This window comes from Urocampus carinirostris, chromosome 1 (genome assembly GCF_059441175.1).
Source record: "Urocampus carinirostris isolate Australia breed hairy pipefish chromosome 1, RoL_Ucar_1.0, whole genome shotgun sequence".
Classification (NCBI taxonomy): domain Eukaryota; kingdom Metazoa; phylum Chordata; class Actinopteri; order Syngnathiformes; family Syngnathidae; genus Urocampus; species Urocampus carinirostris.
Genome location: NC_142349.1, coordinates 11,343,019 through 11,360,633, shown reverse-complemented (window position 1 = coordinate 11,360,633; position 17,615 = coordinate 11,343,019). Strand labels below are relative to the sequence as shown.

The following is a 17,615-nucleotide window of genomic DNA, read 5'->3' as shown; positions in this document are numbered from 1 at the left end:
ATCGCCCGGGTGAAAAAGGGCCGCGCCTAATGCTAATTACCAGGTCTGAGTTGACAAGTGTGTGACTGGTAGAAAGACACATAGATTGCGCGGAAGGAACAACTTTACCACTGCTACATGGAACGTCCGCACATTAAACCAACAAGGAAAGTTAAGAAAAACGTATCTACTAGATGGAAAGATAGTCTTGGGACCTTTTGGGTCTATGTGAGACCAGATGGAAAACTTTGCAGAAATGACAACTGATTAAGGCCATGTTTTCGACTATAGTGGAGACGTAAACAAGCACAAGTGAGAACTTAATGTTGGTGCAAAACATTTGCATGACCAAAACTTCTCATTAACACTGCAGCTGATCTTCAACATAGTCTTCCTGAGCTATGTCGTCATTGGAGGAACAACATCACCAGTCGCCATATTGTTTTACGTGTCAATTAGTTGAAGAGGTTACGAGTGTTTTAGGCGAAGTTTTCGTAGTTTTTCAAGTTCAGGGTTTTGTTTTTTTTTTTTGAAAGGGGACAAGTATGCGCCATAAACTCATGTCTCATTCTACAACATTTTACCTAAGGCTAATTCTCAATGTCTGTCCCCAGAAGGGCTTTTACAGAAAAAACATACATAAAATACACAATACTTTTAAACGGCACAATCGCAGAGGCTACAGGTGGTCATATATCTAACCTCTCATTAAAAAGTATTTAAGTTTATGTTTAAAAAGGACCCAGTTTGACTCTTCTTTAAGTTCAGTGGGTTCCAGTTCCTGGCTTTAGTGCCTTGTACAGTAAAAGCTGATTGTTCAAAAGTAGTTATTGTGGAGAAATCCTAAGCGTTGTGTCGCAGATGGTTTCAGTACAACAAAAGGCGGTCAGCCAAAAAGGGGCTAACTGGCAAAACTAACGGGCAAAGCTAACCAAAACCGATCAACGAAATGCAGCTGTAGCCTAGGCAGAAAAACGTGAGGCTAGTTGATCAAAAAATACGCAGTGAGCAGTCAGGGTACCAGCGAACCAACATTGAAAAGCATCAACGCCTATGGCAACGAACGAAAGCTGGCCGTGAATAAATCAAGGGACACGGCAAAACTGCCACTAATGCCAGTCTAGTCAGTCAAAAAACACATGAGAGTAGCCGGGCTAACCGTGAACAAGCAACGCGTTCGACTTTGGATATGGCGATACACCCGAAACTGGTGCCAACGCCGGGTTACCCAGCCAACAATTCACTATGCACAGCCAATGATTGCCAACCAAGAGCAAACACAATAGGAAAGCCCTCGGCAGCCTGCGCTAACCGGGAGCTAGCCGGACAAAATTGTACCGACCGCGACATACGCAGCAAAAAACACATACGAAAATCCACATTCACCTACCTCCTAAAACAAATAACCAGTATGCAATCACTGTACACTACAATCGCTGTCTATTTCGGAGCTGCGTCATATGTTGTGTTAATGGGATTTGCCATTTTGAAAGTTCTGTTATGCTCCAAGATGTCACAGTTCTACAGGAAACAGGTCAGAACTTTGAGACTATATTTTTTGAGTCCCCCAGCACGTGGAATATTTTGCAACATATTTGTGGGGAGTAACACTGCATGTTCTGCACCTACTTGAAAAAAAATCTGTTTGGGAATACCTTTAATGAAGTAGGTAGAAATATTTCTGTCAGAAAATAATCTGTTTAATATTTTTTTAATTAATTGTATCAGATAGTAACACTTTAACTGATACTGTCTGTATCTCATGAATTAAGATAGATTAACAGCTTGCTAGCTGCCTAGTACAGAAAAGCCGATCAATCGGCAGATAATCTACACTACAAAAAGTCCAGTTAGAAAGAAAAAAAATGTCATTAAATAATAAAAATAATGGTAATATATTTAAGGAGAACTATCTTCTTTCATCGATGATTTATATCAGTTATAGAAGATTATTCATCTCAATCTAAGTACTTATTTCTGATTATGCCGGACAAACTAGTTAAAACTTGAGTAGAATAAGAAAAATATTCATTTATTCAAAAATGTATTTTATCCTTGGTATTCAAGAATACTCTCCATTTGTGTAATTTACTTTTTGCATGGATAGAATGTTTACAACGAACAAAAGTTAAAATATTGATTTAGCAGCGACAACATGAGAAATTGGATACCCTAGGCTACATTACCTTTTCTCCTTGAGTATTGCTGGGGTATCCGATTGTAGACTGATAATCGTAGATTAAAAAAAAAATTATAATAGTATATCTTTTTTATTTTGCACTTTCTTGAAATTTTTCAACACAATGCCCGCCAATCAAAAGGTGCTAATAATGATGACATTTTGTTAAAATATTTTTTAAAGGCTCTTATTTCAAGAGACACTTTTTATTTTTTGATGCTACTTTTATCATTTGAATTATGGCACTTTTGGGCTTCCATAAGTCTTATGTCACAGGTGAAATAGCGGACATAGTTGCTAAAATATCAAGCTCAATAATATGTGAAAGTTCTTACCTCCGTGTTATACGTAAAGTGTCCTTGGGCAAGGCACTGAATCCCTAATGCCCCCAATAAGCAGGTAGGCGCCTTGCATGGCTGACTCCCTATTGGTGTGTGAGTGTGTGTGTGAATGGGTAAGTTTGAAGCACATTGTAAAGCGCTTTGGGAGGTCTTCATTGACTTGAAAAGCGCTAAATAAATGCAGACCATTTACCATTTACCATCACATGGGATTCTTTGTGCATGAAAACATCAAGGCCTCTATAGAAGAATGTTGCCCAATCTCAAGCATGTTCATCACAATACACCTCAGTGCCTCGTTGTTCATCATCCATCCAGGCCTATGGACCAACCTTAGAACACCGTGCTGAAGAAACTGAGGACTTTTATGCCCAGGTTAAATACATAATAGGTAGAGCATCAAAGAAGGGTATCATCATCATGCAAGGCGAGTGGAATGCCCAAATTGGTGTGACTGCCCTAAGAGACTGGAAGAAAACATGTGGAAAAAGCTCTAACCTACAAACCAATGAAAGAGGAAAAGGGCGTCTTGAACAAGCCAGCTACAACAACTTGGTGCTGACAAACACTCTTGGCCACCACATGAACTCCACGATATGGACATAGCACCATCTGGATGGAATCCACCACAGTCAAGTTGACTACATTATAATTCTACGTTTCAAAAGTAGAATATAGACAGCGAGCATGTGCATATATCCAGGAGATAAAGTGGGAAGCAATCAGGGCCTGGTCGTGATGAACTTTCGTGTTTTCCTTCGGAAGTTTAAAAAGTCAGAACCCACAGATTAAGTTTGACCTTAAGCAACTGAAAGACTCCCAGGTGGCTGAGAGCTTTCAGGCCTCTTAGTGGGAAGTTTGCTCGCCTTGGACGAAGATGTCAAAACCCTGACCACCAAGTTCTCAAAGATGATGAATGAAGCAGCAAAATAAAATGGAGGAAAAAAACGGAGTAAGATAGGCCTTGGGTTACAAACGAAATTCTCCAACAGTGCGTCACAAAGCAAAAACTTCAGAAGAAACAGCAGCCAAGTTTAAAGCAGCTCACAAGAAAATTTGAAAAAACTTGAGAGAGGCAAAGAAGAAATGGATCGAAGACCAATGCTCGGAGATAGAAGAGTGCCTCAACAAGAACGCTTCAAAGAAAGCCTTCCAGATTATAAAATACCTCACACAAACAAAACAGGCAAAAGTCAGCAGCATTTAGAATGAGGCAAGGAATAAGCTAACTGAAGAAAAACGACTACAACCACCCGATAGAGGGAGACCCTGAGGTCATTAAGAATTCCAGCCCAGGATAAAGTGACGACTTCCCTATCCTCAGAGAAGAGGTAGAGGCAGCAACTAACTCACTGAAAAACGGAAAGTCTCCAGAAATCGACAACATCTCATCAGAACTCATACCGAATAGAGGTGAGAAAACTATAGACATTTTGACAAGGATTTGCAGAAAGATCTGGCAAACAGGACAGTAGGTATCTGCATGGACAAAATCGTTAGTAATTATGTTACCAAAGTAAGGTAACCTTTAATTATGCTCCAACTACAGCACCATTAGTCTCATCGGTCATGCAATTTACCAGCTCAGTAGCCTAGATGGTAGTGTGGCCGCTTTGAGACTGGGAGGTCGCTGGTTCGCGCCTCGGCCGAGACATACCTAATTGGTAAAATGGCGGCGCCCTCTGTTGGCTGCGGCTGCATCGACTCGCTACAACGGGTCAGGTGTATCGACATTTCGTTCTGTGTACATTGTTACAAAGAATGACAATACAAAGGAAATTATTATTATTATTATTAAAGGTTTCTTTTTTGTTTCTCTGCTTAATTACAGGTGAGCCCAATCACTTGGGTCATTATCAAGCTCCCACACAGCTTGCTAACAACCTTTAAATGTACATCACCTGAGATGGGAAAGAGAAACCTCTAAACCATGCAGGACATGCGGTTCTTGAGGAGCGGGTTGGCCACCCCTGCTCGAGAGCAACTTGAAGCTACAGTCAGTTTTGGGGGGCACAACATCACTAACCTCCGTTTTGCTGATAGTGATCCCTCGGTTATCGCGGTTAATGGGGACCAAAACCACCCCCGAAAAGTGAAAATCTGCAAAGTAGCGACGCCCCTTCAAAAATGCTTTTAAAAAAAATATATATATATAAATATATATATATATATAATTTATTTTCAATAATTTTTTAGACCCGCGAAGCTCTGAACCCGCAAACGTAGAACCGCGAAGTAGCGAGGTCCCACTGTAATATTGCCGGATTGGCAGGAGATGAATAGGATTTCAGATATCTGGTCAATTGCCTGGACAAGCATAAACCCAGAATGTGATGGAAATCACCACAAAAAAAAGATCATCAGGACTGGCCAAGATAATTTTCCAGGGCACAATCGAAGGGGGCAGGAGGAGAGGAAGACCGAAAAAGAACTGGGCTGACAACACGAAGGAAAGGACTGGTGAAAACTTTGCCACAACCCAAGAACAGGCCAAGGACCGCCATCAGTGAAGAATGCTGTCCAGAGTTGCATCCTCATTTGTGCTTGACCACCTATGTGCTTAAGGGATCCATGAACCATGATGAGCGCAATGATTGATCAGTCTGACCAAAATTTAAAAACATTGTATGAAACGGGAACCGGACCTGTTTTCTGCAATTAAGCGCCACATCTAACCACTAAGGATACAGATGACACAAGAAAAAGCATTACATTTTATCTTATTATGACACTATTTTTACTCATGGTGCCAGAAACGAACATAAGAGAATGGAAGAAACAGAAAGTCATCCTCAAAGTATAAATGAACGCAAAAAAGCACGGCTTCCGTTTAACTGATGAAAACCATTGGATTTTACTTTGTAACTCATCGTATACAACGATGATATTAACCCAAAAATTCCGTTTTGGGTTGACTTCCTCTTTAAAATAACACATATATCGAGGTGTTTCTTGGTAATACCTTTGGCCAGGTCTTCTTCTTCTTTCTTGTTTGAGGAGGCGGCAGGATCCTTCGCCACCAAGGCAGGACTTGCTTTTGCCTGTTCTGCCGCCTAAGGAACATAGATGGTCACTGGTACTCAATCAAAAGAAATTGACCAGAGGTAGTTGAGGGACGCTGTCTGACCTGGGAGCCCACAACAGGAAAAGAGACGCCTTGTTCACGTAGATTCTTTATCATGGCTGAGATCAGGCTTAGTTGAGGGTCGTTGCGGAAGTCTTCGGCCCACTCCACCATCAACGCCTTCAGCTTTTCGCACACTTTCGGGTGACCCTTGGTGCAAAAATATTCAAACTAGAGGCACCACAATCCCAATGAGGAGGAATTTGCGCGTGGAGATGATTGGATACCTTATTTAAGACGTTACTGACTTCACTGGCAAACTCTCTGGAGCACACCTCCAGGTGAAAGATCTTGCCGCAGTTTGACACACATGCACCAAGAAGCTGTCAGGCCACAGACGTTAATGACAGTCACACATCTTCACTTAGTTATGGTACACATATACATGATATACAAACGACATTTTTAGATATAGAAAAAGGATTTAGTGATTTGTTTTACAAATGTATATTCTATATAATATTAGTGTATAACAATAACAATCATTTGCAAGAAAGATTTTTACAGTGAAAGTTTTTTCCGAGAAGAAAATGTTGGGGTTTTTCTTCAGGTGTGTGTCCTTACAGTAAGTGCTTGCATGGCCACGTGGGGATCCTTGTGATTCACTCGTCTCATTACAGCACGCAGGCATTCTTTGGGTCTGCCAAACAAAGGCACATACTCTAACTACGGTTGCAACAAATGTCTTAGCAATCAATTAAAAAAAAAAAAAAAATCTAAGTTATTTTCCATTAGAGAAAAATAATTGCTTTTATATATGTACTCAAAAAAACTTACTAGCAAAGGCCAAAATGTGAAGTAGCGGAGACAATTTCAAAGTGATTAGGTTGAGGTTTAAAATGCTGTTAAATAGTCACTGTACCAAACATAATGTATTATATAAACACCTTTGTATAAGTAGATAGCAAACGGTGTACTACTGACCCAGTGCGAGACTGTCCTATCTTATCGCAAATGTCCAAGATGAGGCCCCAGTCCTCTGCAGTGTTCATCTCACTGGTTGCTTTCTCTATATGAAAAAAATGGTGAACAAGACAGTCAATTTAAAAGATAAAACATGTCAAATTGAGACAATTATCTTTGAGAACAAGAAGTTAAAGGGCTGTAGTTGAATTACATCTTAAATCCAAAAAACAAGGATGTTGGAGTCTCGCAAACCTTCTAAGACCTTTTTTAATATAGCCCACACCATTGAGTATGACTGAAAGGGTACTGATAAATCCCGTTGAAACGAGGTCCATTTGACTTCCTGATTGTAAACACGTAAAAGGGTATTTTTCTTTGCTTTGTCCAGTCTTAGACACAAAAATACAGATTTAAAATAAATAAAAGTATCTTAAAAACCTCAATAAATATTCAACGTAAGAGTCTCCGGCCAAGTTTAAAGTGAACAGATAAATGTGTGAATTCTGAACCACTGAAAGATAGAGGGTAGACTGCATTTGTGTAGTCCACAAAATTTCAATGAACACTGCTCTGAACCTTAACGACCGCAATATCACACAGCGTGACTTGGTTAAAAATCTAGGTGTCATGTTTGACCTGAAGCAGCATATTATTCGAATAACTTTCTGCAATCTTTGCAACATTAAAAGTTTTGGCAGATGCGGTCTCAACTAGATTCAGAGATTACAATCCATGTGTTTATTACGTCTCGTCTAAATTACTGTAGTGCAATTGTCTCTGGTGTCTCTAGTATAAAACTATGCAGCTGCTGCTATTTTGAGAACAAGAAAGCTTGATTATGTTACCCCAATTTTAGCTGACTTGTCTAAGATGTGACAAATCATCGTAGCATGAAGGCACATATTATATATATTTTAATGCTTTTTTTGTATTTTCAACCAAAAGTAAACACTTGAGAGCACCAATTTCCCACCGATTGTTAGAACATGTGGATGTTCAAAATAGCATTGTGCTGCACGGCTGCACGATTAACCGAAATCGAATTGATATCGCTATGTGACGTAGTGTGATTGGGCAAATGCAAAACACTGCGTATTTTTTTTTTCCCGAGGATTCATAGTTCCAGTTTGTTATTTGAGTGGTGGAGTGTTTGGCCAACAAGAATTGTCATGTTTTGTGGTTTAACAGCGTTGGCCAACCAGAAGAAGGTTCTAAGCTCCCACTCGTGGAAAACCGCTAGATTTGTGATTTTTGTATTTTAATCATCACAATGACCTTGCAGAAGTCGAAGTTATCCGACGCGAGCATGTAGCTTGCCAGCCGCTCCCTTGATAGCTCTCTTACACTGAAAGGAATAGCCCTCCGATATTGTTGTACTTTTGTAAAATAACAATAAAGACTATTTATTTAACAGCAATTCTGGTATTAATGCACACGTGAAGAAGTGGAGAGACTGTTTAACCTATGAGAATGCAGAACAAAATTCTGCATGCAAATCAGCGTTTCTAGCACCATGAATAAAACTAGTTTGATAATGAGATAAAATCTAATGCCTTCTCATGTGTCATAAGTACGTCCAGTTGTCTATTGGTGGTCCAACTGCGGTCATCCGGGTTCAATTCGCAATGATCGCAGCAAGGCTTTAGGGCTAGGACCTTAGCTTGGCCTTTTGGCTGAGAGTAAGTGTCCCGGCTCTTAGGCTTTGTAGCGTATTATGAACTGACCGAAAACGGATAATGGATAATGAATAACGAAGATAGAACAATAACCCTTAAAAACCCCAAAACCCCATCCGGGTTCAATTTCTGTGATTTTGGTCAGCGACAGTTATAGACCTATCACTCTATATAGTATATATGCAGTATATACTGTAAGTGTATAAAGAGCCCAAAGGATATACACAAATAAACAAAGAATCAATTACAGTAGTCCCAATTTAATGCGCCTCAAAGTCCGGTGCGGCTTGTGTATGAAAATATATATGGCAAAAGACGATTTTTAACGGTTGCGTCTTATCATCCAGTGATGTTATGGTGATAGTGCTGAAACTACTGTAAATTTCAGATCCAGGGATCTTGAAATGGTGGTCTGTGGAGCCAATCGAAATTCCTAAGGGCAAAACACATAAACGTTACTTGATCGCTCGTGTTTCTGGGTAGTAAACATTATATACTCAATTTGCACACGCATGCGCAGACTTGTGGGCAAACTTCAAACGCTTTGTAGAGCTTTCACCAGCGAACTAATTTCAAGATTTTAAACAAACAACGTGTGGCAAAGATGTCAGTTTTTGATTTACACTACTGTTGTGGTTTGAACAAATTTATTGACACTAAAAACAGAAAACAATCATGACAATCTCAACAGCAATTAAGCACATTCACGATATTATATTCCAATATTACGTTTTTAACAGCAAACATAAAGTGAGGTTTGAACAAGATATTCACGATTCGCCACCACAGTGATGAATTGATGTGTCAGGGTTGCTACACTAGCCCAACAGCGCTAACATAATGCGTCTGACGTACACTACGCCACTCTTATGCCATGACAAAACGACACGAAAGCACACGATCTCAGGTTTACAAGTCGCCATTGTGTGCTTGGGTCATGAAATAAAAAGCCGTCTGTCGGGCTAGACGCTAGCCAAACAATGTTAGCATTTAGCATCTCCTCGGTTGGGCTCCACTCACCAACATCTTGGTCAAATGGGTTGGTCGCGAAGAGCGGCATCACTAGAGCAACAAACGTCCCTTTCCGCGGTTCTTGTCGTTGATTGTCCTTATTTGAAGCTAGACAAATGCATAATAGCAAGAGAGCGCACGGTTGAAGGTGGAAAAGGGAGTCGCTCGGCCGATATTTCTCCACAGTCACTCCTTGTCACTGGACAACATCACGCAAAGCCTGCTGGGAAAGTGAGTCAAAGTCCACACCGGGGAACAATCGCAAAACACAAAAAGTCGATAGTCATTCATTTGATGTAGCTGAATATACTTGTGTAATCTTTTAAGACAGCAGAAGTTTCCTAAATATGACGTAAACAAATAGTTTGGTCTCGGTCCTTGTCATAAAAGACAATGTCATTGGCACATGACGATGGGGATCACGTGACGTCGCCTCGAGAAACAGATGGAACGTGGTAAATTGACTTTTTCCTTGCCATTGAAACGTAAATATATCGAACAACCCTGAAATTAATTAACACTCGAACTAATAGTTGTTTATATTTAGTATTTACATAATTTTCCAACGTAAAGCTTTCCCCCGTATTTAATCACTTTTTATGTTTATATCAAATTGTGTACGTTTTTTTGCACGGGATTGTACGTATAATAAGCTACACTGAATTTACTGCAAGTGAAGAAATGACTAAGAAATATGCTGACAAATTTGTTTGCGTTGTTTCGTATATAAAATAAACTTCACAAACTGTGATTTTATTTCGACACAGTCTGTCTAGCTGTGAGCAAATAGATTCCGCGTTATGTTTGTAAGGTTTATTATTCCCTATTGAGGGGCATTGCAATCATTTATTAGGGAACCAATTGACTTGAGTTAAACAGGTATGTATTAAATACACAAAGCAAATTCACGCAACTATTATTTTCTGTAAAATAGAACATTTACAATGTGTTTTTTGGCATATCGTGCATATCACACCTAAGCCCTCAGTGATGTCCAGCTTTCATCCATCCAAATACCATCATTTATGGCGTCATGGTTGAAAATCCCACACAGAAGCGCACGTGGGCAGGTTTTGGAGTCACATTGCAATAATTGTGTACTACACAGGCTATTTAAATGTCAAAAAAACCTCAGCAGTCAGCAATTAGAGTGTATCACTATACATGTTAATGCAAACATTTAAAAAATGAGAATTGTAGTTCATCGTCCTATAGGCAGCAGTTCGATGATCGACTTTGTAGTTATTTCATCGGACCTGCTGCTGCATGTTTTGAACTCTTCGGTGAAGAAAGGGGTGGAGTTGTCAACTGATCACCACCTCGTGGTGAGTTGGTTCCCATGATAGGGGAAGATGCCGGTTCAACCCAGCAGACGAAAGCATGTTCTGAGGGTCTGTTGTGAACATCTAGCAGAATCTCCTGTCAGAAAGAGTTTCAATTTACACCTCCAGCAGAACTTTGCCCACGTTCCGAGGGGGGCGGGGGACATCAAGTCCGCGTGGCCCATGTTCCGTGGCTCCATCCTTGAGGTGGCTGATCGGAGCTGTGGCCGTAAGGTAGTTGGTGCCTGCCGTGGCGGCAGCCCTCAGACCCGTTGGTGGTCACCGGCGATAAGGAGGCTGTCAAGCTGAAGTAGGAGTCTTATTGGGCCCTCCTGGCCTGTGGGACCCTGGAAGCAGCTGGCAGGTATCGGCTGGCCAAGCGGAATGCGGCTTCGGCAGTCGCTGAGGCAGAAACACGGGCATTTGGAGGAGCTTGGCTAGACCATGAAAGATTACTCCCGAATGGCTTCGAGGGAATTCGATGTTGTGAGCGTGTCATGGTTGACACGCCTCTGCAAAATCGCATGGACCTTGGGACAAGTAACTCTGGACTGGCATACTGGGGTGTTGGTCCCTATTTTTAAGAAGGGGGACCGATAAGTGTGTTCCAACCACTGGGCAATGACTACAGTATTCTCAGCCTCCCTATTAAGGTCTATTTGGGGGTACTAAAGAGGAGGGGCCGTCAGGAAGTCAAATGTCAGATTCAAGAGGAGCAGTGTGGTTTATGCCTGGGCCGGGGAACAGTGGACCAGCTCTACACGCTCTGCAGGGTCATCGAAGGTGCATGTCAGTTTGCCTAACCAGTATACATTTGTTTTATGGAGGACGCATTTAACCGTCTTCCTTGGGAAGCCCTTTGAGGAGTGCTTTGGGAGTATGGGGTACTGCACAGTCCTCTCCGGGCTGTGGCTAATGTCAGAGTCAGGTCCGCATTGCTGGCAGTAAGTCGAATTTGTTTCCAGTGGAAGTTGGACTCTGTCAGGGCTGCCCTTGGTCACCGATTCTGTTCACAACTTTTATGGAAATAATTTTGAGGCATAACCTTGGTGGGGGAGTGGAGCATTTTGCAGCTGAGTGTGAAGCAGCTGGGATGAAGATCAGCACCTCCAAGTCTGAGAACACGCTGGTGATGAGATCCTGCCCCAAGTATCTGAGTTCAAGTATCTGCGGGTCTTATTCACGAGTGAGGCTAAGATGGAACAGGAGATCGAGAGACGTATCAGTGCAGCATCTGCCATCATGCGGCCCATGTACTGGTCTATTGTGGTGAAGAAGGTGCAGAGCCAAAAGTCAAAGCTCTCAATTTACCTTCACATATAGTCATGAACTGTGTGTCAATACCGAAAAAACAAGATCCTGGATACAAGCAGGTGACATTTGTTACCTCCACAGGGGGGCTGGGCTCTCCCTTACAGATGAGGTGACAAGCTCGTTCAGGAGGGACTCAGTGTTGAGCTGCTGCTCCTCTGTATTGAGATTATCCAGTTGGGGTGGCTCAGGCATTTAAGATGGTGGCCATTTACTCTAGCTCCCTCTAAGTGAGTCTCATGCAATGTCAAATAAATTCAGATTTCTCGACCCAAGAGGGTTTAAAAAATGTACGTTTATATAACAGTTCATCGAGTGTTGCTTGTTTTTTTTTTTTTTTTTTACGGTGAAGTTTTTATCACTAGGGGGGACTAAATTATACACAATGCTCTGCTAACAATTGTTAGTTTAATAGCATACTTATCCAAGTTGATTTAACTTATCTTTTGACCAATACTAAATTTAAATGAACAGATGCATACATTATTTATTAGATATACATAACTGAATTAGTAATACTGAAAACTCTTGCGAATGTAAAATGGTACTCATGTCTATGTGTCTTGCACAATGTTGACTGCACTATGTTTACTGCTCACCTTGCACAATGTTGACAATTTTTTTTGCACTATATTGACTATTTTTGCACCAAATGCATATTGCACAATCCCTTACGATACCAACTGTATGTAACATCCTACATGCCGTAATTTCTTTGTGTAAATATTGTGTAAATTATAACTATAACCTTATCCTTCTTGTTTTATAACCTTATCTTCTCTGTTCCTTATCTTCTTGGTTTCTTTACCTCACTGTGAATGTGTGAACCTGGAGTGTCATGCCCAATTTCGTTGTCACAATATGTTAAGTCATTTTGCAACGATGACAATAAAGGTATATTCTATTCTATTCTATTTTAATAGAATGTGCTGATTCTGATTCCTCCAAGTCGCAATTGTCTGCTGTTTAATATAAACTAGACTCTTCATGGTTTTTAAATGATTTGTGTTTTTTTTTTTACTTTTGCAGAATCTTTAAAACATGATTAACAGGTTAACAACTTCCTTTTTGTATATTGCTTTCTTAAAAGGTCAGGATTTTAGTGAATAATAATAATAATAATAATAATAATCATAATAATTTCCTTTGTATTGTCATTCTTTGTAACAATGTACACAGAACGAAATGTCGATACACCTGACCCGTTGTAGCGAGCCGATGCAGCCGCAGCCAACAGAGGGCGCCGCCATTTTACCAATGTTATAAGTCTTAGGAATGACCCGGCCGAGGCGCGAACCAGCGACCTCCCAGTCTCAAAGCGGGCGCCTTAATGAAGGAATGCATGATTTATATGGTGTCACAGCGCCAATGAATATTCTGTGCAGGGTCTCAGAGCAAACACAAATGAAATGATTCCAAAGTAATGAAAACAAGGACATAAACAAAAGGAAGCCGGGGAGCAATTATTAGTTGAGAGTAGCTACATTGTGTTGTTTTTTTGGCTTCATGCCCAGAACGAGCATCACAGAAAGCAATGTTTCTCAACATTTTTTGATCAAAGGCACACTTTCTTCATCGAAAAATATCGAGGCACATCACCCGTAGAAAACCGAATATCTAGCTTCAGTTTTATATTTTAAGATGAATATTATTGATAACATACTATTATTATCTTTATTATTTAATATTTACATTTATATAAGGCCCAAATATTTTACCATTGCTTTACTTGTTTTGTTTAGTTGAAACATACATTAGAAATAATAGAAATTATATACATATATATATATATATATATATATATATATATATATATATATATATATGTGTGTTTTTTTTTCTCCTTCCATTCATTTTCTGGGAAGCTTATCCTCAGTAGGGTCGTGGGGTGCTGTAGCCCATCCCAGTTGTCCTCAGGCAGGGGGCAAAGAACACCCTAAACTGTTTGCCAGCCAGTCGCAGGGCACACAGAGACGGACAACTCACTCACTCATTCACACCTAGGGACAATTTGGACTGGCCAATTCACCTGACATGCATGTTTTTGGAATGTGGGAGGAGGCCAAAGTGCCCGGAGGAAACCTGCGCAAACACAAGGACAACTTGCAAATTCTGCACAGGAGGATTCGATTCCATGACCTCAGAACTGTGACGCAGAAGCACTGACCCTCATTCGCCGTGCTGCCCTTGTTTGTTTTTTTCCTGTGAAATGAAAATACTAAACAAAGTACAGTAAACCTAAAATATTCTGATTTGATTTTAACATTTGTTGAAAACAAAACAGAACCAAAAATTGTAGTTTGTATTCTTTACTGTGCTTTTTATCAATTGTTTAATAATACACACTGTCCCAATGGAAGCAATTATTTTTAATCAATTTTATAAGTTTTTACCTGGTTCAAATTCATGTATATTTATTTTCTAAATTAAAATGCTTTTTAAAAATTGTTAATTTAGAATTAATTTTTGGGTCCTACCGCAGTGGTCTCAATATTGCAACATAGAGATCAATTGCGGCTCTAAGGATGAAAGTTTGAGACCTTTGCCTTACTATGAATGTTAAAGGGATAGTGTGTATTATTTGACCACTAGATGTTGCTGTGTTGTGAAGTACAACAGAAAACGAGTGCTTCATATTACAAGGAAGCTCACTTAGGACACTCAAAGTGATTAAATCTCACCATATTTTTTTGGCCCCTCATTTTTGATTTTTTGGGGGTACCTTTAGAAGTTGGTAGAAGACTTTTTCAGCTCCCTTGGTGAGCTTCGTGTTTTTAAAACAAATACAAATTCCTTGACCTATAAGTAACAAAAATGCATGTTTTGGTCATAGTTCATATATTTTAGTTTATTATTCAAATCAATGTTGTTGTTTTTTTAATAACCTTTTTTTCTACAACTAGGAGGTGCAAAATAACAAACAATTAATTAAATTAATTGAAGCAGAAAGAAAACAATTGATGCCATTGTGCGAATTTACTATACTTAACCACTAATTTCAAGCATTTTGTTTTGTAAAGGAGAACATAGACAATATCAAAAACATTTTATTTTTATGAACAGTGTGAAGTGATATTTCAAATGGCACCAATGAAAACACAATATTCTCTGATTTATACATCAAGTCTATATAAGAAAGGATTCTGTGTTTATCAAGCTTCTGTCATTGTAATCCTGCTATGTTTAGATTTTAGTGAATGAATCATGTTGTAAAAAATACATAGTTAAAATATTGCATATTTTGATTACAAATGAATTTCAAAATTGACCCTTTAAGGCAAAAAATAGTCCATCAAAACACCACAAACAGCTCACTGAGCTCTCTCCGTTGAATGGTTGGTCCTATGAATATGTAGGAAAAGATTAATGACTGTGTGACAGTGCTGGGCATGATGCTTTCATGAGATGTCCGGCGCACCATAAAAAGTGCATTGAAGTCTTTGCAAGTGCAGCTCCACTTGATTAAAAAAGCACTCGCTTCCTCTTCGCCATTGTCATTGCATCTGTCTTGCACACTCTTGATTGTTCCACAATAAGGCTATGAAACCGGAGCTGTTTCTAAGGAAAATGAAAAGAAATATGACACATGGCATGCCGTGTGAATATGGTTTGGTTATGCAGTATTTACATAAAACAGCTATATAGTGGTCAGGTAATTGAGTATTAATCCATGCTAATACAATATACTTATAATATACAGTCGTGTACTTAAATACAACTAAGATTCTCTCTGTCCTCATTAATAGTTAAAAAAATTTCAAAAAATAAATTACATTCCTTCCTTCAAAATAATACAAATCAAGTTGCAAATTAAGAAAAAATATTAAATGAAACAATCTTTTAAGTTGTTTTTTTCCTGCGGCAGACTGTTGCGACTTTAAAGTGAATGCTCCAGAGCCTCCACAAACATTGCCGCTATGCTGCAAGTGACACTAGCCAAGTGACAATTGGAGGAGCAGGAAGGGGGCAAGAGTGGTGCGAGGAATCAAATGAACTGAGATATTTCAATGCAGTCGAGTATTTCCGACACCGAGGTGTTTCCATTTTCTGTTTTGTTTTACTGAAAAATATATCGATACATCCAGCGTTTTTCATCATAATTAAGCTTATACTGCACCAAATGTTCGACAAATATCTGAAAATTGCATGAAGTAAAGAGAGGAGAAATGCTAGCTGGGTTTATTTGAAAGTGGGTGCGTCGTTTTGAGGGTCGTTAAAAAAGTTCATGAGTTCCCCTATCAAGTATGTGTTGACAATGCCCAACTGAGTTTTAAGAGCCCTTTGCTTTATTTTCCACTGCGCCTATCTGCTTTTATCCCACTCTTACAAAAGCTGTTTCGGGTGGGACACATTAGGTTCTACTAACGGCGCAATGCTCGAGAGTGACGCCATGCTTGTCTCCGAGGGTTTTGTTTTGTTTCTATTTGTTAGTATAGCATGAAAATGGTCAAAGTGAGAAAAGGCTTACTTGAAGTAGGGTCAAAACTCCAATCCAAAGCCCAGGAAAAAGACAAATAAGAGTTTGTTCGAGCATGTCTAAGAAATGCATGTCCATAATAGGCAGGCATGCTGAGGCTCCAATAATGACATAAGCCCAAAGTTGGCGGCAGCGGGTTAAAAAGTTTAAAATTCCATACAGCTCCTTTGAATCACTAGGGCAACAAGTATTTTTCATGGTTGTTTTCAAAGCAAAGTTCTATTGGCTGACATGTTTGGGATCACGCACATACTGAAGATGTTGACATCTGTTATGTACCGTACTGACGGGACTTTCAACCAGAAGACGGCATGCCCAAGCAATGGAAAACTGAGGAGATTGCAACAGTGGCACTTTTACTTTTGTTGATGGTTATCACAGAAAGGAACAGAACTTGCACCTTGTCATAATTTCGGGAAGATCAATAAAAGACCTCCATCTGCCAGACATTCGTGTAAACCAGGGGTTGACAACGTGGTAGCCCCCTGAGAATACCAGAGTAGCCCCCAGACTAGTTTCAGAAAATAGCTCAATTTTAACCCAATTTTTTATAATTACTACCTGGTACTTACCTCATAATAACATGATAACTTGTTATTTTAGGTTGGAGATCCCTACCGTAAAGAATACGTTTAAAACGTGTCGTATTATTGAATATTTTAAAAAAGTTGACTGGTAGCAAGCGCCGACAACACAGAGAGAACTGTAGTATGTTTAGTGTCGAATTTTTCAGATTTAGTTATTTGAATATATAGGAATTGACGACTATGATAGGTTTGTGGATGTAAAAGTTAAAATAACTCAAATAATACAGTATATATAGACTACAATCAAACTAACTGTTATGATCCTGTTGTGAATGCCTTCACAAGTCAATGAAAACAAATATTTTAAGCTTTGTAAATTTAATAACTTTGGTGGCTTGTTGGAGATCTCTTCCTTCTTCATGTCTTGTTTTAGCCTGTCCTTATATTTAGGCGAATATATATATATATATATATATATATATATATATATATATATATATATATATATATATATATTAGCTACTGACCACTGGTTCTTCGTTCACAGATGAATCCCAAGCGGTCGCTGCAGTAGAAATCATTCCAGTTGCCATTTTGAATGAGACCGGCGCAGTCCTCCCCATGTTGGTGACCACGCGTCCAGTTGTCGGGCTGGCCCGGATTCCATTTCCTTTGAGATCCGCCAAAGAGACAATATGAATAGAATGAAATTGTCTTTATTGTCATTGATATCAAGTTGGTAAAACATTGCGTGCATCAAAA

General features: G+C 39.5%; 2 protein-coding genes and 1 long non-coding RNA gene across 4 annotated transcripts in view; 1 reads left to right on the top strand and 2 right to left on the bottom strand.

Moving 5' to 3' along the window:
- Positions 1-9,579, bottom strand: part of stam (signal transducing adaptor molecule (SH3 domain and ITAM motif) 1) — a 19,977-nt gene extending 10,398 nt beyond the window's left edge. The window contains exons 1-6 of one of the 2 annotated variants that reach the window (XM_088326434.1): positions 9,226-9,579; positions 6,548-6,632; positions 6,188-6,263; positions 5,851-5,946; positions 5,627-5,773; positions 5,462-5,552 (exon numbers count right to left, since the gene is read on the bottom strand). In XM_088326434.1, the coding sequence (XP_088182560.1) occupies positions 5,462-5,552; positions 5,627-5,773; positions 5,851-5,946; positions 6,188-6,263; positions 6,548-6,632; positions 9,226-9,265 (535 nt within the window). In that variant the 5' untranslated portion in view covers positions 9,266-9,579. The remainder of the gene's footprint in view (positions 1-5,461; positions 5,553-5,626; positions 5,774-5,850; positions 5,947-6,187; positions 6,264-6,547; positions 6,633-9,225) is intronic. The other variant, XM_088326425.1, reaches the window with a different exon arrangement.
- On the top strand, positions 9,135-17,615 carry LOC148373546 (uncharacterized). The gene is made up of 2 exons (XR_015849497.1): positions 9,135-9,447; positions 17,401-17,615. It is a non-coding gene; the product is annotated as an uncharacterized LOC148373546 (long non-coding RNA).
- colec12 (collectin sub-family member 12) overlaps positions 14,879-17,615 on the bottom strand; it is a 44,329-nt gene continuing 41,592 nt past the window's right edge. Inside the window, exons 9-10 of the mRNA XM_088326400.1 lie at positions 17,381-17,523; positions 14,879-15,407 (exon numbers count right to left, since the gene is read on the bottom strand). Of these exons, the coding sequence (XP_088182526.1) occupies positions 15,388-15,407; positions 17,381-17,523 (163 nt within the window). The 3' untranslated portion in view covers positions 14,879-15,387. The remainder of the gene's footprint in view (positions 15,408-17,380; positions 17,524-17,615) is intronic.